This window comes from Passer domesticus, chromosome 16 (assembly GCF_036417665.1).
Source record: "Passer domesticus isolate bPasDom1 chromosome 16, bPasDom1.hap1, whole genome shotgun sequence".
Classification (NCBI taxonomy): domain Eukaryota; kingdom Metazoa; phylum Chordata; class Aves; order Passeriformes; family Passeridae; genus Passer; species Passer domesticus.
Window position 1 is genome coordinate 912,476 of NC_087489.1, and position 23,471 is coordinate 935,946.

At 56.3% G+C, this 23,471-nt stretch overlaps 1 protein-coding gene across 2 annotated transcripts; it reads left to right on the plus strand.

Annotated features, from left to right (window-relative positions):
• Window positions 1-445: 445 nt before the first annotated feature.
• Window positions 446-21,837, plus strand: TP53INP2 (tumor protein p53 inducible nuclear protein 2). 2 transcript variants are annotated; one of them, XM_064391640.1, is made up of 4 exons: window positions 446-664; window positions 9,358-9,688; window positions 12,773-13,082; window positions 14,510-21,837. In XM_064391640.1, the coding sequence occupies exons 2-4, from the start codon at window positions 9,565-9,567 to the stop codon at window positions 14,760-14,762; spliced, it is 687 nt and encodes a 228-aa protein (XP_064247710.1). In that variant the 5' UTR covers window positions 446-664; window positions 9,358-9,564; the 3' UTR covers window positions 14,763-21,837. The 2 variants fall into 2 exon arrangements, with proteins under 2 accessions (XP_064247710.1, XP_064247711.1); XM_064391641.1 differs by having other exon boundaries at window positions 12,953-13,082.
• Window positions 21,838-23,471: the final 1,634 nt, after the last annotated feature.

The following is a 23,471-nucleotide window of genomic DNA, read 5'->3' on the forward strand; positions in this document are numbered from 1 at the left end:
CGGGTGTCTGGGAAGCCTCGAGGCTCCGTCCCTTCCCTCGGCAGCGCCAGCGCATCCCCCGCGCCCTTCCTGTCCCCCCCGCGCCCTCGGGCGCTGCGGGCGGGACCGCACTCTTATCGTTTTTTTTTTGTCCAGTGGCTTCAGCTCTTAATTTCCGTCCATCTCCCTCCTCCCGTTCCCGTTGTATTTCGGTGCCGGAGCTCCCTTCTCCCCCCGCACCTCCGGGGTCTCAGCTGTTCCCCTCTACCCCAACTCTCCGGCGCTCTCCATCCTTTTCCTTTCCCCCGGCAGTCCCCAGCCCCTCGCCGCCGCCTCGCCGCGCGGCCCGGAGGAGCCGGACCGGACCGAACCGGGCCCGGCCCGCCCGCGGCCCCGGCCCCGCCCCGGGGCGGGCCCCGCCCTCCCTGCGCGCGCTCCCATTGGCTGCGGCGGCGGGGGGCGGGCCCGCTTTGTGACGTCACGATCAGCTGTCGGAAGGTGCCGATTTGTGCGGGGGAGCGGCGCGCGCTCGGCAGAACCGCGGGGTCCGCACCGGCACCGGCACCGATACCGATACACATACCGATACAGCTACAGCATCTGCACCGGCACCGGCACAGCACCGGCACCGCCCCGGCACCGGCACTACCTCAGCGCCTTCCGCCGCCCGGGACACGCAGGGCCGGTGAGTGCCCGCGGGACGCGGTCGGGGCGCACCGGGCCGGGCTGGGGGCTCCGCGGGCCCGGGCGGGAGCGGCGGCGGGGGCGGCCCGGGACCCCTCGGCTCGGCCCCCCCGCGCCTGTTGTTTGTTTCTTCTGCACCGGATTAAGATTGGCGGCCGTTCCCCGCTGCCATTGGCCGCGCGGCGGTGACGCTGCCTCATTTGCATTTGACATTGAGACGTCACAGCGCTCCTGTCCCGCCGTGACCCCGGGCGGTGGCGGGGCCGCTCGCGGGACGGGCCCGCGGGTCACGCGTGGGTGCCCCCCGTGCCCCCCCGCTGCTGGGGCTTTTCTCAGCAGGAAACGTGGATGCCTCTCCCCCCGTGATGCTTAGACGCACTTCGGGTGCGAAACGTGGCGATTTGGGAAAGGAATGTAAATGTATAAATACAAGTATGTGTCAATATATTAAATATGTCATAGAATCACAGAATGAGTCGGTTTGGGTGTGACCTTAAAAATCATCTCGTTCCAACCCCCTGCGGGGGGATGTCCTGGTAGGGACACCTTCCTATTCTGTGCGTTACACACTGTATAAAATACAGCATATATAGTATATTATATGAAATAATTTTGTGTAGAGAATGTAAATAGATGTGAATTGCTAACACAAAGCATTATCTGTTTAACTTATTTCCAGAAAATCCTTGGTGCTTTGGATTTAGATCCCTCTGTCTTTAGATCTCGATTGTGTTTGTAAATCCCACCAGGTTTTATGAGATTGAGATGTATGCTTTGATGTTTTTGTTGAGTTTAGTTGTGCTGCCCAGGCGGGGCTGTGCGTGGAGGGGGAGGGTGCTGGCAGTGCTCGGCTGAGGTTTGTGCCATGGGGCAACTCCACCACATCCCAGGAGGGAGTCCCTCAGCTACCAAACTCAGCATCTCCCTCTGCTATCATTGCTGCTCTAAGGGCACCTCCTTTGAGACAGCTCAGAAAAGTCATTAGTCCTAACAAGGCAACTTTCCTCTGGATTTCATGTCTCTCACCTCAGCTTGGCTGAGACTGGCAGGCCCTGGAAACTCATCCTGCTCCCATCTGGGGGGACTTGTTGTGGAAAAACTTGGACTTTGTGGAGTGTAAAAATGGGTTAAAAAGGGAATTTTTGCTCTTGTAATTCTTTTATGCACATACATATACATATTTGTGTAGGGGAGCTACAGCCCTGCTCAGAGCATGTGAGCAAAGAGGCTGGCATCCCAAAATAGTGGATTAAACTTCCCTCGAGCCCTGCAATAGCCAGTGCTGAAGCAGCACCAACGAGGGCTGAGCTGGGCAGGTGCCAAGTGCTGTTGCTTGTTCGGCCAAGGTTTTGCTGGGGTAGGAAACAATCCCAGAAACCCTCCCAGAAACAGGTGTTGGGCTCTGGCACAGGACTGTGCCGGACCTCCTTTCCCACCAGGCTTAATCTACAGAGTGCCAAGAACTGTGTTGTTTTGCTCTAAAATAAACCTTTCCTCTCCTTTTATGTTTCCTCCCCCCAAAATACTCCCCTTCCCCCCCCTCAAACAACAAACCTACCACAAAAAAAGACAAGAGCTGTGTGCTGTAGCTCACTGTCAGAAACCCACTGCATCAAACTGCTGCTTATCTGTGTGAACAAAAAAGGAAAAAATAGAAAAGTTTTTCCCCAGGTAATAAAATGGTAACACCTGCTTGTAATTAGACTGGAAAACCCTCTGACACAAACTTGTATCTGAGGGGTTTTTAATGCACCGAGTCCTGCCCTGCTGAGGGGGGCCCTGAGTGGCCTTGGGGGGAGCTGCTGGGGAGCTCGGGGTTCTTGTGGTGTCACAGGCCAGGGTCCCAGGTACTGTTCAGCCTCTGTGATTTGTGGAGGCTGCTCCCCTCCCTCCCAGTGTGCAGCTCCTCAGGATGCTTCACTCCTTGGGATGCTTCACCCAGTGCATCCCAGAGAGGAAAGTTCTAAAATTTCATAGCACAGCTCATGGCAAATCTAAAATTTCCAAGATGCTGCCAGCCCCTGGCAGCTTTGCCAGGACTGTGTGTGATGATATCAAGCAGCACGAGGTCACATTTGCCCTTGGGGTAAGGACCTTCCTGCAGCGGTAACAGAAAAGCTGCTGTGGGTGCAGAGACCAGCTCTGGGAAAACATCTCCTCATTCTGCAGGGTCCCCCTCCTTCAGACAGGATCTGGAGGAGCATGTGGGAGCTCTAGTCCCTGCTGAGACCCTGGACTGGCTGAGGAAAGCCCTTCCAGGTCCTGTCCTGGTCTGCCATTAATAAGAAGAGTCTCATGTTGAAGAGTTTTTTGGTATTTTTCAAACTACTCTCTGCCTTCCCCCCACTACTCCCCTGATCTGCCGTGGAAGAGGCTCTGGCTCAGCCTCAGCCTCTGTTTTTCTGGAATCAGTCTGTCCGTGCTGGCAGCACCTCGGGGGGCAGCTCTGCCCCTGTGCCCAGGGCTCCCCCAAGGGAATCCATCAATGGCCCTGCTGGCAAAGCAGCGGGATCAGCCAGACCTGGAGTTGGTGTGGGACCAAATTCAGCGTTAATTCAGCTCCACCAAACTGTCCCAGGCAGGTCCCTGCCAGCTCTGGTCCCTTCCTTGACGGGGAGGGGTAGGGGACAGGCCAGGGATGATTCACTGGTCATTTCTGGGTGATGAGCAGAACTCCCCTGAGCTGCCCAGCTGCTGGATCCCCCTCTGTGGTTTGTGTTTCTGTGCCAAGTTTAGGATTTTCCTACATCCAGCGCAGCGAGCCTTTGAAATGCTTGTCTAATTTAGGTAAAATGAGTTGAGAATCCCATTTCCCAAGTGGGTTGGAGGAAGGCACCTGATGTGTACCTCTGCCTCCTGCTGGGCTGACTGCGCGGGTATTCTGAGCTGTGCCGAGGAAGGGCTGCTCCCGCTGCCTGCCAGCAGCGTCCCTCCCCCGAGTATTTATGGAAAGTTTCAGGGAGCCTGCTGCCCTTTCCAAGGGGAGCTGCTGTTTTCTTGCACGCTGTGACTTGTGAGAGCTCCAGTCCTGCGGCGCTGCAGCTCCTGGCGCACCCCGGGGCCTTGCTGCCCAGCCTGCTCCCTATTCTTAGCTCCTGGGGTTATTTGCAGCCACGGTGACTCAGAAAACTAATTATTGTGTCGAGGTTTCTGAAGGGGAAAAAATAACTTGATGCATTGTGGTTTCCTTACTTCCACTTTAAATTTAATATTTTTAATACCTTTTGGCTTGTTGTAAAAGGCTGTTGGGCTGTCTGGAAGGATTCTGATGGACATAATTCATTTAGAAACTTGTCTGTCCCCAGGTGAGTGTCCCTGGTGGACTGTCCTGGTTGACATGCCGAGTCAGGGGGTTTGTGGAAGCCTGGGAAGGATGGCAGCTCTCCTGTGCTGGTGGCCCCAGCTCTGGCAGGGACAGGGGCTCAGTGTGTGCTTTCTGGGGCAGCTCAGCCCCAAGGGAGTGGCACATAGGCAGTCCCCTTGTGTCCTGAGCAGAGACACCTGGGACACACTTCCCCCACAGATGTGGGGCACCTGCAGTTGCAGGAAAGCTGGAAGAAGGGACCTGAGAGGAAGAGAAGGCATCTCCTGGTCCAAACTGGTTCTGTGGGCACCACCTCTGCCTGTTGACAAGGCACAGATTGACCTCAGTCCCCTGTCAGGGACACTATCGGACACTATCCCCTCCTATGCTGCAGCTCCCATTGGGGCTGCCAGCCCTCCATGTCCTGGTGTAAATGGGGAAAATGTTTGCTGCAGGGAAAGCAGAGGCTTTCCAAATACCTGGATAAACCTCAGGGCTTGGTCTGCTGCTGGCTGCTCCAGCCAGAGAAGTGCTTGGTGGAACCTGCAGGGCTGGAGGTGGCACGTGGCCATCTCACTGTGCAGGATCTGGCCAAGGAGTCTCATCTTGTGAAGGGCTGAGCAGGTAACCTGAGCCCTCTCTGATGAGCTCATGGAGGAGCTTGGTGGCTGCCAGGGAGGGCCTGGAGCTCCTAGGCAAGGAGCTGCTCCCTTCTAGGGGGGTGGGAGATTGCAGAATCACAGGCTGATTGGGGTACAAAGGGACCTTACAGAGCATCTCATCCCACACCCCTGCCCTAGGGAGGGACACCTTCCACTATCCCAGGGTGCTCCAAGCCCCAGCCTGGCCTTGGACACTGCCAGGGATCCAGGGGCAGCCACAACTTCCCTGGGCAACCTTTGCCAGGGCCTGCTCACCCTCACAGCCAAGAATTCCTTCCCAATGTCCCATCTAATCCTGCCCTCTGGCAGTGGGAAGCCATTCCCCCTTATCCTGGCACTCCATCCCATGTCCCAAGTCCCTCTCCAGCTCTTTTGGAACCCCTTTAGGCACTGGAAGGAGTTCTGAGCTCTCCCTGGAGCCTCCTCTTCTCCGGGTGAGCACCCCCAGCTCTCTCAGCCTGTCCCAGAGGTGAGGGGCTCCAGCCCTTGGAGCATCCAGCCCTTGGAGCATCTTTGTGGCCTCTCTGGACTCCCTCCAGCAGCTCCAAATCCTTCTGATGTTGGGTGCCCAGGGCTGGAGGCAGCTCTGCAGGTGGGGTCTCACCTGAGTGGGCAGAGGGGCAGAATCCCCCCCTCACCTCTGCCCACGCAGTGGGACCAGCCCAGGGCAGGATTGGTTTCTGGCCGCCAGTGCCCGTGGCCAGGTCACATCCAGTCTGTCACCACCAGCACCCCCAAGTCCTTCTCCCAGGGCTGCTCCCCACCCACCCAGCTCAGCCCGTGCTGGTGCTGCCCTGACCCAGGTGCAGGACCTTGCACTTGGCCTGGCTGCACTCCAGGAGGTTCACGTGAGCTCCTCCAGCCTGCCCAGGACCCTCTGGGTGCCCCATCCCTTCCATCTGCTGAACTGACTCTCCACACAGCTCAGTGCCTTCCACAAACCTGCTGAGAGTTCTGGAGATCAGAGCTTCATCCTCCTGCTTTAACCTGAGTTTTTCAGAGACAGGGTAAAGTGAGGGGGAGCACTAATGCTCATTTTGGCCCTTGCCTGCATTTTGGCCTCGCTCCTGCCTTCCCACTGCAGATTTGATCCTGAAGGCTTTGCCAGGAGCCTCCTGCAGCTCCCTGGGCACCACCATGGTGCTGGTCCTGCCACTGTAGCTTACCCGTGGCACAGACTCTCTTGCACCAGGAAAAAGGTCAGGGCCACCCCATATTCCCTGGCTTGGGGAGGGTGGCAGCTGGAGACCTACGTGAATTCTTTGAGGAATGATCCTTTAAAATGATCCATTTCAAGTTTTGCTCTTCAGGGAGCTTTTAATTCTGTCCCACTTCCGCCAGAGCTATAACAGCTGCCTGTGAGCCCCTGTGCCTTAACTTAAGAAGTTACACTTGTGAGAGGGGACAATCAAAAATAATAGTGTCTATTGTGTCCTCAGAAAAGACAAATTACCTCTGGGTTGGGGTGGACACCTGAGGAATCCAGGTACCTCACTTCCCTTCCTGTGATTTTCTGGGGACTGGTCCCTAAGCAGGCAGGTGCTCTGTTCCTGGCGAACAGGAGAGCAAACAGCTTTCCTGCTGCCCCGTGAAAGCTTTTATCATTATTTAACAAAGGAAAAAAAAAAGCTTTTGACCATGTCAGTGGTCATTTGACTTTGAGCTTGCTGGAGGATGAGCCCCTGGCAGGGGGCTCCCAAAGCCAAGGCTGCAGAGCACTCGCTGCAGTCAGACATTCCAGGCTGACTTGTCTTAGGCAACAGGGAAAATCCCTGCCTGCCTCAGCCCCTGCCCTGTGGTGGCTGCTTGGGTGCTTTTCTGGGTGACCTTGCCCTGGCAGCCAAACTGGGACCACTGTGTTCCCCTGTCCCTGTGTGCCAGATCTTGTCCCCAGCTCTGCTATTGGGTGACATCCATATCTGGGCAGGGACAAAGACTGGCACTAGCATGAGGTAAGTCAAGAGCATTGCCAGTGTCCTCCTAGTGTGGTGGGCTTGGGGCACAGCACAGGGGACCCTGCTGTCCCCAGCCCCACGGTGTCATCCTGAGGACCTCCCTGCTGACACTGGGGTCAGCTTTGGCTCAGCACTTCTGCCAGCCTGGCAATGCCCCAGCTCAATAAGCACTGGAACCCACTCCTGGCCTCACAGTGAGCCAGGGCCATGGTGGCCTTGGGGGACTGGCCCCTGTGACCCCTGTGCCTGCCACGAGCTGCCCCAGGCCCTCCTGCCCAGGCACCTGGGAGCAGCAAACAGCAGGAGACTCTGGGACAGCACTCACCAGCAGGAACCTGGGAGCTGTGGAGTTTCTGACACAATTAGATATTTAATAAACATCTTAAATAATTAACATTGATGTCATATTAAAAGGTATTTGCTGCCTAGGCAAGTGCTCAGGCAGGTGCCAGGTTTCCAGGCTGAGCTGGCATGCTGAGGCCACCCCCACCCTCAGGGCTGGCCAGGGTGGCTTTGGCAGCCCGGTGGGATGGAGGCACGTGGGCATCCTGTGGGAGGGAGCTCCCACTGCACTTGGAGTGGAGCACAGCAGAGTGCATCCAGAGCCCAGCCGGGCACCAGCCCCTCTGTGTGCTGTTTCCCTGACTTACATGAATGTGCTTTAATGGTCCAGGTGAGGGGGGTCTGCCTGATTTCACTGATAGCACTGGAGGGTAGCAGCATGGCCGTGGTGGTTGTGGGCTCAAAGAAACAACTCTGTCACGTCTCAGTGCCCAAACCTTCCCTGCTCAGTGCCTCCAGGGGAGGCCAGGGACCCTCTCAGGACACAGAACAGAGAGTCCTCCCTGACCTCCTGTTCTGCCTGGTGAGAGTCTCCAGAAGCCTCAGCTGTGCCATCCCTGAGTGAGTGGGAAGCTGGGCTGGAGCCCTGAGCACTGCAGTCTGCAGCGGGGCATGCTGTGCCTAATGGTCTGCCTTGTGCCTCTGGGGCACTGCAGTCCCCAGAGACCTGCTCTAGGGCACAGGTGGTGTCACACTGCTGCCCTGACCATGCCAGGGAGGGAGAGCTGGCAGTTGCAGGGCTGCTTCATGCTCCATCACTCCCTTCTGCAGCTGGAAGTGTCCGAGATCAGAGCCCCCTGAGCTGCAGGGGATCCCATCCTGGGGGAAGGCTCCTTTGGTTTCTCATTTTCTGTGTTGTAGAGCAGATGTTGTTCCTCCCAAGGCACCTGAGAGACTGCAAAAGGCATTTCCATCCCACAGGGATGAATAAAAGAGTGCCTGAGCCCCAGAACTGCAGTGCCCAGGCCAGCCACCTTTGCAGGGTGCTGGGACTGGGGAAGCCATGGGGCAGCAGGGCTGAGCTAGAACTTGTCCTGTCTGGAGCAGATGGAGTTCCCCTGGGTGGAGCATCACTCCAGCTCCATGGCCCCTTGGTTGACAGGGTCCTGACCTGGGGCTTTGCCATGAAATGGGGATTCACCCTTTCCATGCACCCACATCAGTGTGCCAAGCACGGCAGCACCCAGCTGTCCCTCTCACTGCATTGAGCTCCTGCTGGCATTTTATGGCCTCTTTATGCCCTTTTAATGTCTCTGGACCAAGAGGCACAAAAATAACACACAAATAGTACTCTGCACCTTTTGGCTGCCCCTCCTGTGCCTTGCCATGAGCTTGGCAGACATTAACGAAATTAATGAGTGCTGACCTCCCCCCACACTGGAGGGAATCTGCTTTCCCAGGGATAAAACAGTGGTGAGCTGAGCAGAGGTGAAGCAGAGACCCACAAAGGACTGGGATGAGAGGCTGGATGTGAACAACAGTGTGAGCTGGCAGCCCAGAGAGCCAACAGCATCCTGGAATTGTCCTCACAGGGTGGGCAGCAGGTGGGGGGGATTCTCACCCCTCAGGTGAGACCCCCACCTGCAGAGCTGCCTCCAGCCCTGGGGACCCAACATCAGAAGGATGTGGAGCTGCTGGAGGGAGTCCAGAAGAGGCCACAAAGATGCTCCAAGGGCTGGATGCTCCAAGGGCTGGAGCCTGACTAGGAGCTGGGGGTGCTCACCCAGAGAAGAGGACTCGGGGAGACCTTAGAGCCCCTTCCAGTGCCTAAAGAGGCTCCAAGAGATCTGGAAAGGGACTTTGGAAAAGGGACTGGAGTGCCAGGACAAGGGGGAATGGCTTCCCACTGCCAGAGGGCAGGGTTAGATGGGATATTGGGAAGGAATTCTTGGCTGTGAGGGTGGTCAGGCCCTGGCACAGGGTGCCCAGAGAAGCTGTGGCTGCCCCTGGATCCCTGGCAATGTCCAAGGCCAGGCTGGGGCTTGGAGCACTCTGGGATAGTGGAAGGTGTCCCTGCCCAGGGCAGGGTGTGGAATGAGATGAGACTTCAAGGTCCCTCCCAGTCCAAACCAGTCTGGGATTCTGTGGCAATGCTGTCCTCATCCTGCCTGCTGTCAGGAGCTTGGTGTGTTTGCCTGACTTGGGGACAGTGTCTGCTCTGTCCCTGCCAGCTCCTGGGGATGGGTCTCCTGGACACCCCACCCATGAGGATGGGCCACAATGAGGGGCTTGATGCAGGTGGGGGCTGCAGGGCACAGGCACCCAGTGCTGCTTCAGGTACAGCACCAGCTGGGACAGCCCATGGCACAGGTCAGTGTCAGAGGCACCTCTTTCTGCTGTCCCCTTGAGCCCATCTGAGCTCCTGGGATGCAGGAGGGCCACACTGCCAGCCTGTTTTAACGTGCTGTTCCTTTTTCTCTCCCTTTTCCAGGCCTTTGCACTGAAGCCGAGGGAAGCACCTCACAACTGCACTGCACACTGCTCAACTCTGACTCCCCTGGCAGCCAAACCTCTCTGTCACTGACACCTCGAGGGCTCTTTCTCCTCTCCCTGCCCATCTCTCCTGTGTCTGTGCCTGGAAGCTGGTGCCCAGCAGTAGCTCTATCTCCCTGTCCATCCTGCTGGACCTCTCCCCACCATGTTTCAGCGTCTCACCAGCCTCTTCTTCAGTGACAGCAGCACACCAGAGGGCCTGGAGGAGCCCAAACCCTTTGTCGAGGAAGAGGAGGAGGAGGATGGCTGGCTCATAATTGATCTTGCAGGTGAGCAAAGCAACAGAACTGTCTTCCCACAGCCTCTGCTGCACCTTGTCTCTCCAGAGCTGGACAAACTCTTCTATCAGCAGATGAGCTTACACCACATAGGAGCAGCTCTGCCCTTCATTTTTTCTCCCCTGGTCCCCATGCTCTGCCTGTGGTGCCCAGCCCTGTGGTCACTGCTGCAGCCTCTGACCTGCTCCTCCTTTTTCCCTTTCCTCTCCCAGTGATGGTTCTCAACTTTCTGCCAGTGTGGGAGCAGCATCAGCATCTCCAGCTGGGGTTGCTGCTGCCCAGAGGCCTCCAGGAGCCTCCATGCCAGGAGGAGAGCCTGGCAGAATTTTGGGGTGATGCTGCCCACAGGGGCAGAGGGTTGGGCACTGCCATGGCCTGGGCTGAGCTGTGCCATGGACAGCAGCACTTTTCCAGGAGCAGCCTGGCTCAGGTGCTCCCTGCTGAAAGCACACCAGGACCCTGTTCCCCTGGGTGACCCCGGTCCTGCTGGGGGCAGGGGGCTGTTCCACGGGAGGGCAGGTGGCAGTGGTGCCTGCCTGTTCCAGCGGGGGATGTGCCACCAGGGATTTGGCCATGTTTGGGTCATTTGAGAGGAGTAAATCTCAGCTGTGTGGGGGTTATCTTCCCAAATTATTCCCAGTGTTCATGCCAAGCACAAGGGACGTTTGGCACCAGGTGCCTGTACCTAGAGAGCCCACAGGGCTCCCCATTCCCAGAGCCATCCTGAGCCCTGTGTAACACCAACCAGGCAGATTGAATTCCTCCTGTGCAGATCTTCTCCAGCTCTGTTCAGACCTTGGGAGTTTCTGTTGTAGATTGATGACTCAGCCAGTTGCAATGATGTTTTTATGACCTTTTCCTTGCAAGTCCAGCAGCAATCAGAGACAAACCCTCCTGCCTGTGCAGGAGCTCCTGATGGCCATGCTCTGCTTTGGTAGCCCCTGGTTGGTTGTGAGGCCCCAGCTCAGGAGACCACAGATGTATCGTACAGGTTTAGGAGGAGGGGTTTGTCCTCCCTCTTGCAGGGAGCAGGACTCTGTGCAGATGTTCCCCATGCTTGTTTTTGTTATTCAAGTTGTTCATCAGGGTTTTTTTCCCATATGCAGTACCTGGAGAAGGAACCAGGGCAGGGACAAGACTGGGATGGGGACAGGGCCAGCCCCATGCGTGGTGGGAGCACTGGAGAGCTGCTGGAGGTGATGGGTGGTGTGGGCATGGGCAGCTGTGGAGGCTTCCCTGTGCTCTGGGCATTCAGGGGACTGTCTAGGGAGGGTCATGGCAGTGCCATGGCAGGGGGCTGTTGCACGGAGGTCCCTGGAGCGGTGGGCACGCAGCTGCCATGTGCCAGGGCCAGCTGGCTGCAGCTGCAGTGAGCCCAGGGCATGCCAGGAGAAGCCAGGACCTTCCCCAGGCAGGGAAACGCTACGCTGTGCCCTGATCCCTGGGCGAGGCTGCAGATGGCTCACAGGGGACCAGCGCTTGACTCTGGCACAAAACATTCCCATGTTTTTCCCAGTGAAGTGCCTCGGCTCTCCAGCAGTGTCTGCCTGTGAATGGCACCCTGTGCTAATTCAGCTGCACTCTGTTCCCACAGCAGTGCCTGTAAAGTGGGGGACCAGAGACTTTCAGCTCTATTTCTGGGGCTTGAGTTATACCAAACACTGCGAGAACCCAGCCCGGAGCCCCATCCTTTCCCTTGGAGCTGTGGTGGCCAGCAGCTGCTCCCAGCCTGGCTCCCTCCCAGCAGCAGAGAGGCAGCCTAGGGAGCCTCTGGATTCAGCCTCTGCCAGCCTGGTCATTGCCCCCTGTGTTGCAAAAGGCACCAGAATTACTCAGACCTTCCTGGAATGTTTCTGGTGCTGCTCCTGCCCCCTTGCTTAGCCTGGCCCTGCTCAGCACCCAGGGAGAGAGCAAAGAGCATTTCCCACGATGTGGCTTCATCACTGAGGTACTTGAGGATCCCAAAATACTGCTTTGTGACATTAAAGCCCGCCTTGGCAAAGGATGGGCACAGTGCCCAGGATGTTCTCCGTGCCCTGTTGTGGGAGTGCTGCTCCAGCCAAGCTCAGAGGCTGTCCCCAGGCTGACAAACTCCAGCCGGGCATGTCAACAGCTATTAACAGGCTGATATCCTCTGACCTGGAGAAAGAAATTTTTGTGTTTGGAAGGCCAGCTGTGGCCTATCCTGGACTCTGGGCTGGGGCATCAGCTGCAGGAGGAGCTGGGGATGCACCGAGCCGGGAATACCTAACCCCGTGCTCTGTTTCTCCACACAAGAACAGTTTCATCTGTGTTTCCTCCTGCTCCCTCATCCAGCTGCAGGGTCCCTGTAGATACTGCACTGCCTCTCCCCTCACCAGTTCCCTCAAATCCCCCTGATGAGTCTGGGAATGGGTGTGGGCATCCCCACATTGGGTGCATGCCCCCTGCCCTTTACAGCACTAGTAATTCCAAGCACAGGCAGCCGAGAAAAGCCTGGCCCAGGTGCTGCTGCCGGGTGGAGGTGAGGAAGGGAAGGCGTGGGAGGCTTGGGGGGTGTCAGCTTCTGGATCAGCCACTCAACATTTGGCCTCTAACAGGCTGGAGTTGAAGGCACAGTGAAACCTTTGCTGAAGAATTTATTCCCATGATTTCTTCCAGAGAAAAGGTGTGGACTGTTTTTCTGCTGTGTGTGCTTGGTTTCCGTGTTTGCGGAGTGCTGGGTGGTGTTTGTGAGCCCCGGCCCGGCCCGGCCCGGCCCGGCCGGCCTCAGGCGCCATCAGAACGGGGAAAGCAGCGTTTTTCACTGCCTGGACTTCTTCTCTCCTTTTGAGAAGGAAAAGCCCCTTGCTGCAGTAAACCCTGCTGTGTCCCACCTCTGTGGCCCGGCCTGTCCGAGCAGAGCCGTGTGCCCGAGCGGGGCTCAGGCCGGGGCGCGGCGCGGGCCCGCTGTCGCGGCCTGCCGGCGGTGGGTGTCTCTCGCACTAACGATGCCCCTTTCTCTCCCCCTCCCTCCCTCCCTCCCTCCCTCCCCACTGTACATGGTATGTGTGTGTGTCCCCGCTGCGCCCCGCATGGCTCTGCACCCCCGCCCAGGCAGCCGTGCCCGCCCCGGCCCGGCCCGCCGCCCGGCTGCTGGCGGTACCGGGCGCTCGGCGCGGCCCCGCCCGGCGCCCCCCGGTCCGCCACCGCCACCGGCTGCTTCCCCGGTTCCGGCCGGTCCCTGCTTGATGGACGAGAGTTGGTTTGTCACCCCTCCCCCCTGTTTTACTGCAGAGGAGCCCGGCCCCGACGGCGTGGGGAGCAGCCCCATGGAGGACCTACTCATCGAGCACCCCAGCATGTCCGTCTACGTCACCAGCACCCTCGAGGTGGACGGGGAGAGCCCCGAGGACGATGCTGCAGAGTGAGTGCACTGCCAGCGTGCTGGGGGCCAGCAGCCCCAGCACCCACTGAGGGCCCCGGCGTGGACAGTGGGTCCTGCCACCCCAAACCCCCGCCTGCACCTAGGAATGTTTCACCCATGGACGTAGTGTGGCAGTGGGGGATATGGGTGTCCCCACACCCACCCCAAGGAACACTGCATATGTGGCAGGGTGGCACCATGCATGGCTGGCAGCCCCCGTGTCCCAAAATGCTCTGCCATGGGGTCTCAGTAGCATATTCCTGTGGCCATGGCTGCAGGACACGAGCTTGGCACTGGGCTGTGCTGGGAAATGTGCCCATTTCCCCTGCCCTTTGCAGTGTCTCCTGGGCAGGCCACCTCTGCCAAGGCCACCTCTGCCAGTGCCAGTGCCACCTGTCACTCCATCATCTCAGGGGTTTGCATAGGCATGGCCCAAGCAAAGCAAGCCCAGTGGGACAGGGTGGCCTTTGGGCACAGTGGCCCCCTGAAGACCCGTAGGTCCCTCAGGGAGGAGGGTGCTGCAGCCCCCCTCAATCCCCCACCTGTCCCCAGACTGGCCCAGCATGGGGGTGGGTATCTCACAGCTGTGGGGAGTGGAACACTTCTTGCCCCAAATCTCAGTTCAGCAGTGAAATGAAACAGAAATGCCCCAAATAGTCCCTTTGTCCCTCCAGGCCTGTGGGCTGGAGCCCTCCACACCCATTTCTCCAAGGGCCACATGCTGGAGCTCTGCCCTCCCCCCAGGGCTCTTCTCCCCTGCCCTGCCGCCCCCAGGGAAAACCTGGAGTGTGCCCACACTCAGCCCGACTGCTGCCAGGCAAACCCTGGCTGCCACTGTGCCATGGGGTCCCTGCTCTCCCCCCTGCTCCCAGCCCTCCAACACCTCCCCTGCAGCCCCTCAGTGGGGCAGGGAAGGAGTAAGAATTTGGGTGAGCTTTGCTCCAGGCCAGGAGACACTGTTCCTGGTTAGGGGACAGCATTCCTAGTTGGGGGTGGGCTATTCTTTGCTGGAGAACACCATTCCTGGTTAGGTTACACTGGTCCGACCTAGTGGACACCATTCCTGTCTAGGTGACACCATTCCTTCAGGACTTGTCTCTTTCCAAAGTCTTCCTGAGGGCCAGAGCTTGATGTCCAGAGTGGACAGAGTGTTCTGGAGCGCCTCAGTGCTGGAGGGGGGCAGAGAAGGGCTGAAGGGAACCTGAGACTAGCCGAGGCTCCAAATGGGTCACAGTGGGATGGAGACAGACCAGGCTCAAGGGACTCAGACACTCAGACAGTGGAGTTCTTGGTGTCTCGATTCGTTCGGGTGTCCCAGAGTGTGCCTTGCTGGAGCATGGCCCTGCTCGGCGGGCTCTTGGGGCAGGAGGGCCGGGGCCGGTGTCCCGCGGGCCGGGGCCGTGGCGCTGACGCCGCTGTCTCCGCAGGGACGTTCCCGAGGCGCGGCCGGAGCCGCCCGCGGCGCAGCGGGGCCGGGCGCTGGCGGTGAAGGCGGCGGCGCTGGACAAGGCGGGGCAGGCGCAGCGGGCGCAGCGGGCCAAGCAGCTGGCCGAGCGGCACCGCCTGGCCCAGAAGGCGCTGCAGCGGCAGAACCGGGCCCGGCAGCGCCCGCCCCGCCGCGCCAAGCAGCTCCCGGGGGCCTTCGTCCACCAGCCCTGCCAGCGCCACTGCAACTACTGACCTCGCTCCGCCGCCCAGGGGCTCCCCCCGGCCGGCCCCGGCCCCGGGAGCGGCCCCACGGACACCGGGGACACGGCGGCGGCTTCACTCCGCACCCCGCGCCCGCACGCCTGACCCGCACTCCTCATCTTCCTCCCGTGCCCTCGCCGCGCCCCTCGCCCTCGATGCCGCCGGCATGGAGGGCCACGCTACCCCTGCCCGCTGCCTCGGCAGCCTTCACCCAGGAAACCGGAATTCCCAGTGAAATCACCTGTTCCCGAAATCACCTGTTCCCGGTGAAACCTGTTTGTCCTGATAAGCCTGTGACATCAGTGCCTTTCCTCACATCATGACTCCATGTACAGCCTGGCTGGGATGTCACAGAGACATCGAGCGGGAGTGACAAGAGCAATGAAGCCACAAGATTAGGGATTTTTAGGAAAATCTCATCAATGACACTAAATAATGCTTCCGCCCTGCAAAACCAGCAAATACTCCTCTCCCTCCTTGATTTTTTAGCTATGTTTTACCATGACAGATTATGCCCCACTGCCAGTCCTGAAGGGGCTTGTGGTTGAAAGCGCTGGTGGAATCGCCACAGGTGGCTCAGCCAGGCAGCTCCTGGTGCCTCACGGTGCTGTTTTTTTTAACAACGTTAAAGGAAATCTCAGGAATCAAAGCACCGTCCCAGCGCCGCGCCGGAGCCCTTGGCTGCCGTGCCAGGAGGGGTGGCCAGCCTGGGGTGGCATCACCGTGGCTGGTGGTCCCATCTGAGCGAGCCCTTTGGTCCTGGAGCCAGTCACCTGCCCCAGCTGCATCCCCGGGGTACGCCTGTGTCTGTGTGTGTATGGATTTCTGTGTGCCTGGACACTCACAAGAGGCACTGCTAAGCCGAGGGTTGCTGCCTGCCTGGTGTTAGTCCCCGGGAGGGGAGAGGAGGCAGGATCTGCACAGCTTCCCTCAGGTGGCCAAAGCACGTCCGTGGTGGTGGTGAAGAGATGCTGAAGAGGCCGGAGGGAAGAGGCTGAAGTAAGGACAAAGATGGGTCTGGGAGCCATGCACTGGGTCAGGATGGGGCAGGCCTGAGTGAGAGGATCGCTGTAACAGGAGCTGTGACAGAGGCATCTTCTTTCCCCACTGAAAATAGCATCCTTTCCCATGAAGGGCCAAATTCACTGCTAGGCGATGCTAATTTTTAATGCAAATCCCTTCTCTCTTCCTGATGGACTCCTTCTGCCTTCGGAAGAACATGGTCCAGGCTTTTCATTGGCTCAAGCACCAGCTGAGACAGCTTCAAATCCAGCAGAAATTTGCTGATCTGCCCCCAGTTCTCTCCTTTTAGGAGCTGATTTTTGTACCCTGTGCCCTGGGAAAGCACCCTGCTCATGACCACAGCCTGGATTCCCCCCCTCTGAGACAAGAAATATCCCCACAACACTCCAGAAAATTCTGATTTCACCAGAGGTTCTTCCACTCACCATGTTGCATCCCTTAATATCAGCTGAGCTGAAGGAATTGTGGTGAGCCCAAACTGAGACAGCTGATAGATATTCTTTTAATGAGATTAAAGCCAAAATGAACCTTCTTAGTAGCAACAGCCCCTAGCTCTGGGCCAGGGAGCCTGGACCGTGGTAGCCAGCTGCTGCTGCTGCTCCCCTGCAGCATTTCCCCTTCCCTCCACTGCCTCGGCTTTCCCAAAGGCACAGGGCTGGGCAGCTCCGGAGTGGTGCATCCCAAGAGGGGGAAGCCCGTGCCCTGGGCATTGCCCTGCCCTCCTCGGGCCTCACACAGCCTCTGTCCCTCGCCACGCCTGAGACCACACCGAGATCACCCTGTTGGTGAAGAGGCCGACATCTCCTGACTCCAGGGGAGTGTTTACATCCTTTGACTTCCTGGGCTTCACACTCAATGCCTTTTTTTGCCCCTGCAGTGGTGCCTGGGATGGGCTGGGAGCAGGGCAGGGACAGTGGCCCTGGTGCTGTGGCAGCAGGCAGGAGCTGAGCCCGGCTGTGATGGGTGCTGCCCTCCCATCCCCGCTGGATGCGCCGCTCCGCGGCCGCTGGGCAGCAGCCTTGGAGGAACCATTGTCTGTCGAGCCCCAGCACACAACAAGAAGGGCAGAAGCCAAGCACTGTCCAGCCTTCCAGCTTGGTCTTCGCTGCACATTCTCCTGCTGCCAGTCCCTCTGGAGCACTCCAGAAATCAGAGGCTGGCTGTGAGGCCACTGCGCCCTCGGCAGCTCCCAGAGGAACAGGCTGGGGGAGCAGTGGCCCCGAGGCAGATCCTGCCATGTCTCACCTGCCAGGCTCTCCTGTGCCTGCCCAGCTGCTGGAGATGGTACCCCAGGAGAAATCCCATATGGGAATCCTCCCGTGCACCCTTCTCATCTGCTGTGAGCCCAATGGCCGTGTTGCTGGGGGACTTGTCTCAGCCTGGCACTGCCACCAGCACCCAGTGCCCATTTCAAACAGGTGATCTTCTTTGTCTGTCCTGGTTTTCAGAAGCAAATTCAAACTCTTTCTGTGCCAGTCTGAGATGTCTTTCATCACTCTGTGCCCAGCCAGCACAGGAGATGAAGCAGAACTATTACCACACTTTATACCCAGAGTATGTTTATAAAGGATTAATAAATTCTTAATAATGTTTTCATGAAGAGGTTAGTCCAGACCCTGAGCCTCTCGTGGGTCATCAGAGTGCACAAACCACAGCAAATGAGCTCCTGCAAGTCCCCTCTGTTGTTTGCACTCTTGCTGTGTATTAACACCTAACACTCACCTGCCAACCCTTGCCAGGCACCTGTCACTCCCAGTGTGACCCCCCCTCCCCGTGCTCTGGTCAACCTGTGCTTTGCAGAAGACCTGCAGTGTTCTGCTCCTGCCCAGCAGCAAGACCTGGCCTGGTCCCAGGCCTCCTGCCCAGTGCTGCCAGAGCAAGAAAACCCCTTTTCACTGAGGTTTTTTGTGTCCTCAAATCTTAAGACAAATGAAAGGTGCTTAAAAACGGAAAACTCCCTGTGTGTGCACCCATTTGCATGTGTAGATATTTCACAGCCCAGTGTAGGTGTTCAGTAGCTTGTTTTGGGGTTGATTTTTTAGGGGTTTGTTGGGGGTTATTTTTGCACCCAGTATTTGTGATGCACTGTGTGGTACTTCCAATGGGAAGGTTCTGGTTTGCAGGGGGCTCTTGAGCTGGTCCTGCTGGGACAGGTGGGGTGAATTTTGATTTGTTTTCTGTACTTGTGTAGGGGGAAACTACAGCATGGACTCAGGGACAAACCTATCTGCTGGGGTCTTTAAAAATGTCTTTTTCCCAGGCTTCTTTATTAGAATGTGGGATTTGGTTCTGGGATGATGCAGGGATGTGGCCTGTGGCAGCACGTGGTGGTGACAGGAGCTGCAGGGTGCTCTGACACTCCTGTGTGAAAAAGAAATTGTGGCCATTTGTGGTGGGATCATTCCTGGGCTGCAGCCCCTCTTCATTTGTTCATGACCTGAAAATTCTCCTTTACAGTCAAATGGCTTGTGAACAACCAGGTATGGATTTTCAGTGCTGAGCCTCCTGGGGTTTGGGCGGTGCAGCAGGACTGTGTGTTACAGCCTGACCCACATCACTGGGATCAGGGCACAACCAGGATGGGGAAGCCATTGAAATGATCACCTGGGGAAATGGTGATGCAGGCAACTGAAAGAAATTGTTGTATTTCTTGCAATGTAAGCATAAAAAAGGTGAGAATTCTCAGTGGAGAGGCCTGGGCAAATCCCTGTTCAGTAAATGCCAGCTTTGCTGGGCCGTGTGTCAGTGCTGGGCCCAGACACTGAGCTGGCTCCAGCCCCAGCTCAGGTGGGCAGCAGGGCACCTGGGGCAGGCTGGGACAGTGCTCCCAGCAATGCTGGAGCTTGTGAGAGCCCCTGTGGAGGGAAGAATCTTCCCACCATGAAGCCCCCGTGGTGCAGGGATCTTCTCCAAGTAAGATTTGCCTCTGCTTGCCTGGTTCTGCCCTGGCTGCCACGTCCCAGTGCGAGGGATGAACCCTCAAAGCCTGATGGACCAGGAGGGACCAGGAGGGACAGCCCTGCTGGAGAAGTGCCACCTCTTGGGCTGCACCAGGGCCCCAGTGCCCCCAAGGCTGTGCTTGCTGCACGGGGCAAGCTGTGGCCATGGCACACTCAGGACCCCTCACCAGCAGCCACAACAAAGTTCTCACAGCAAATTCTGGCTCTTGCTTGGCATCGCAAGGCTGGAGGGATGCCAAGGGAGTAGGGGCAAGAGTCCTCCTCAGCTGTTGCTCTGAAACTTGCACTCACAAATGCTCCTTCTAAGAAACTCTGCTGCAAAAGCTTGGTCTGGAAGGAAAACAATTCTTTCCATGGGAGTCCATGTTTTCTTCTCATTGTGCAGAACATAAATGCATGGTTCATCCCAAAGATCACTGCTGTGGCAATCTTCTCTCTTTAGGTGTGTTTCTAATCAATAATTTTTCATTTACATCATACTAATACTTTTTCTTCTCTTCAGCCCTAATGGGGAGCAAAATACCCACTTAAATGTCTTACCAGACCAGTAAAGAAGAAAAAAGATAAAAAAATACTCCAGTGAGGTTTTAGGCTTGAGCTCCACAGCTTTGCAGTTGCCCCTCTGGATCAGTATCAATTCCATTGCCCTGCATAAAGTGGAAATTAAACTTCATGTGAACTTATTGAAAAACAAGTGAGTCCCCAAAAATCAAACATCTAATAATTAGGACATAGTAAGAAGACATAAGTCACCTCAAGTCAAGAGAAATGGTTCTCAGCATATCTCAGAAGGCAGCACTGGGCCCCACTGCCCTGGGAATGGCTGCTGGCAGTCCTCGAGTCTTCCCTGAGTCTCTGGGTTAGAACAGGAGGCCATCCATGTCCAGCTGGTGCCACAGGGACTCTCGAGCCACCAGGCATCGTCAGCTGCCACCACTCCCAGCCTCCCCTTTGCTGCTCCTCCTTTGCTGCAATAGCTGCTGGTGGCAGGAGGGAAGCGTCAGCACCCCAGCGTCCCCCCAGCTTCTCAGACTTCCCCCCAGCCCTTCTCCATCACTGGACTGTGGTGACCTCCTCTGGCAGGGACCAGAGCCTGAGGAGGGACATGGATGGCACTGGCAGCACCCCTCTCCCAGGGGACTGCCACAGGCAGACCTGCCAGGGACAGGAATGGGCCTTAAAAGGGGCTGATCCCCTCAGGGCTTGTCTTCTTCAAGGTGGAGCTTCCCACCTCTCAGATCTGCTCCATACAAAGTCAGTAACCTCTTCTTGTCCTCATGGGCTCCATCCCCATCCCATTCCCATCACTGGAGTGGCTGCCACAAGTTGCCTGAACGTGGCTGTAGGAGCTGGATGCAGCAGTGGGAAGGGCTCTGCAGGATCCCTTCTTTGCTGAGTGTCCTCAGCCCCACTGGAGATGGCACCTTCTCCTTGCTCACCTCCAGGATCCCAGAGCACTCCCCGGCTGTGGGCTCTGGACAGCTGGACATGGTTGGGCAGGAGATCTCCCTACTCCATCAGCCTTTCTTTTTGCTTCTTGAAAGCATTTGTCAGTAACACATAACCCTCCCCTTAGAGGAATGAGGATGATGAGGATGAGCAGCTCCATTTAATAGCAAAAGAGACTTTTATGTGTGATCATTTTTTCGATTCTTTGCAGAGTGGTGACACCCAAGTGTGTCCCCTGTCACTCATTCTGAGCTGACACCTCCCAGGCTGGCGAGGGGGTTGCTTTTCCAACCCCATATTTTGTACAGGGATGCTGCCCCACACTCCAGAGCACAAAAAGAGCTGCAAAGCTTTGACTGTTGCAGCTAAACCTGAAAATCCTTCTGCCTTCCACTCCGACCCTATTTCATTGCATGGCAGGGAGGAAAATTTTATTCTCTGCAAATGAAGGAGAAAACAGCACAGTAAATTCTAAGTGTATATTAAAAATGGGTTGCACAGGGGAGCCCAAAGCTCCTCTGCTGTTTCACATTCACCTCAAGTACCCTTGCTGGGGAGCCATGAGCAGCTGTGCCCAAGTCTCACTGAATTCTTATCTTCAGCTCTGTGCTTTGGGAAGTCTGGGGATGAGGGAGCAGCACAAGGTGTAGCAGTAAACCAGTGAAATTTCCTCTCGTGTCAGAACTGCACTTGCACAGAGCCACCGAGCACTGCAATATTCTCTCTGTGTGTATCCACCCCTGGTACCTGCTTGTAAAACTCTTGCCCACACATTACCCTCCCCCATGTGGGACTGACTGACCGTACATGTGCCTTCACCCTTTTTCATGGTTTGGCATATTTTTTTAACACAATTACAGAACTTGAAAAAAAAAATCACTGAACTGCAGTTACAAGTCCTATGCAAGAGGTGACCAGGGAGTCAGTTTTCAGTATTTCTGTGTTTCTGTGTCATTTTCAAAGTCAATGTGGGGTTTTTCAGAGAACCCCAACAGAATGAATGCCCCAAATTTATTTTTTTTTTTTTGCTAAAAAGCGTTTAGCATTTTGGATATACTAAATCTCTTAGGCAGCTTTGAAAAGCTCTAAATCCCAGTTGTTCACTGGGCCGTGTTTGGAGAGCGAGCAGGAGCAGCAGGACGGATGCAGGAGCAGGATGCCAGGACAGATGGCTGTTCCGTGGTTGGAAAAGGTTGCCTTAAGCCTTCCCTGCAATGTTCCTGTGCCCTCCCGCCTGTGCTCGGGGCAGCCCGGGCAGAGCAGCTCCCGCCCCGGGCTCTGCCTTACACTGGGGATCTGGGAGAAGAGGGAGGAACCAGCCCCACGCTGTCCACATCACCTGTGCTGTAGGACTGAGACCTCGTCTGGAACTCGAAGTAACGAAATCCGTCCTTCTTGTGTGTTCTGTGTTCAGTTGGTGTAAGCAGGGTTCGTAGGGAAGGGGTGTCTCCTCCTGTTAGGACATTGTGTAAACATTTGCTGTGTGTCGACTGCCTGGGACACATTGTGTAGTGTGCCTGTGTGTGTGTAACCTGGTTTTGGTTGTTAGGTTGTAATGCTGTCTCTTGAATGAAAAAAAAAATCTAATATAAAGAAAAATCACAAGAAATAAAAAAATATATATTTAAAATCTATTTTGTGTGTATTCTTCTAAAGCCTGCAAAATGCTTTGGTTTTTTAAAAATGCTTTTAAAAGTCAATGGTTTGAGAGACAAATAACAGAAAAACATCCCCGTTGAAGAAAAGGACACACAGGAGAGAGGATGGCACAGGCTGAGGAGTTGGAAGGGATTTTTTTCCCCCTCCTCATTACCAAACCTTACAACTTAGCAGATAATGACAGAGCTAAAGCAGATGTCGATTGCCCTGAGAAAATCCCAGATCAGCCAATCTCTGCAGCATCAGCTGTTTCTCCAAGCAGAGCGAGATGTTCTCAGCAGCCACGAGAGGCAGAGATGCCTCCAAGGTAATTAAGGGCTTGGAGATAGGAGAGGCTGAGAGCTGGGGCTGCCCAGCCTGGAGGAGGTTCAGGGAGATCCCGCCCTGTGTGCAGATTACTGATGGGGGAACTGCAGAAAACAGAACTGGAACATCCTCAGTGCAGGGACAGGGTGAGAGGCACAAATTGAAGTAAAAAGAAATATCACTTAAACATAAGAAAATGCTTTTTCACTGCTGGGGTGGTTGGCCACAGGAGCAGGTTGAGAGGCTGACGAGTCTTCATCCTTGGGGATACTCAAGATGAGAGGAGACATGACCATGAGCAGCTTTGGGCAGGGGTGGGATGGGGCTTGCCCAGCCCAGTGGCTGTGCCAGCTCCTCCTGCAGAGCCAAGCCAAGCAGACACCTGTGACCCCTCAGCTGCTGGGAAAAGCACTTCAGAGAAATGTTAGATTAGAAACTGGGAAGGAAAAAAATAGCTGGGAGTGAGCTTTTGTAGCTTTGATAAACCTTCTTGTGGGAAAACTAAACTGGGCAGCTGGAGACAAAGCCTAGGGTTATTGGGATGGATGGAGCTCAGGAGGTGCAGTCCAACATCCTTCTCACAGTGGAGTAAATACTGAATTCAGACCACAGGGCTTTGTTCAGCCAATGCTTGAAATTCTCCAGAGAGAGAGATCCTGCCACTGCATCCCAGGGGGAATAGTTTCTGCTGCTCAGTCAGAAGCTGCTCTCTTTCCATTTGTTCTGGTGGTGTCCATTCCTGTCTCCCAGCCTACATCTCTGTACAATCCTGGCTTCTGCAGAGCCAGTGGAGCCCATCTCCCTCAATGTCTCCTTTTGGTCAGGTGTTCCAGCACCAGGCCATTCTGGTGGCCCTGTCTTGTCTCCTCTACATTATCAACATCTTGTGGTTGGGTGGGAGGTGGGAACCAGGTGATATCATTCCAGATCCCCAAATGCCAGGGGATCACTTCCCTGCCCACAGTCTGGCTCAGCTCTCCTTCAGGACTGTGAGCAGCTCCAAAGTCCAGCACTGCTCAGGGGACCAGTACAGGGGCCCTTTGCTCCTTCCAAGGCTCCTTGCCAGTGCTCAGATCTTGCAGTTCTTCTTTCCCAAGGTCCATGTCCCTGTAAATGGTGATCCTGACCTCAAGCCTCTCTGCTTCCCACAGGGTGGTATTTCCCACAAACAGGAGCACATCCCCTCTCTTCCCCTGGTTTATTGGGATGTGGACCCTTTTCTCTGAAGACTTTCCAGTTTTGTGGCCTTTGTCCTCATTTTCTAAAGCTTCCCACCCAACCTGAGCAGCAAGAGGAGCAGCGA

Coding starts and splice junctions, on each gene's coding strand:
- TP53INP2 (XM_064391640.1), top strand. CDS start 9,565: ATGTTTCAGCGTCTCACCAGCCTCTTCTTCAGTGACAGCAGCACACCA. Junction 9,689..12,772: donor GCTCATAATTGATCTTGCAG/GTGAGCAAAGCA, acceptor ACCCCCGCCCAG/GCAGCCGTGCCCGCCCCGGC. Junction 13,083..14,509: donor CCCGAGGACGATGCTGCAGA/GTGAGTGCACTG, acceptor CTGTCTCCGCAG/GGACGTTCCCGAGGCGCGGC.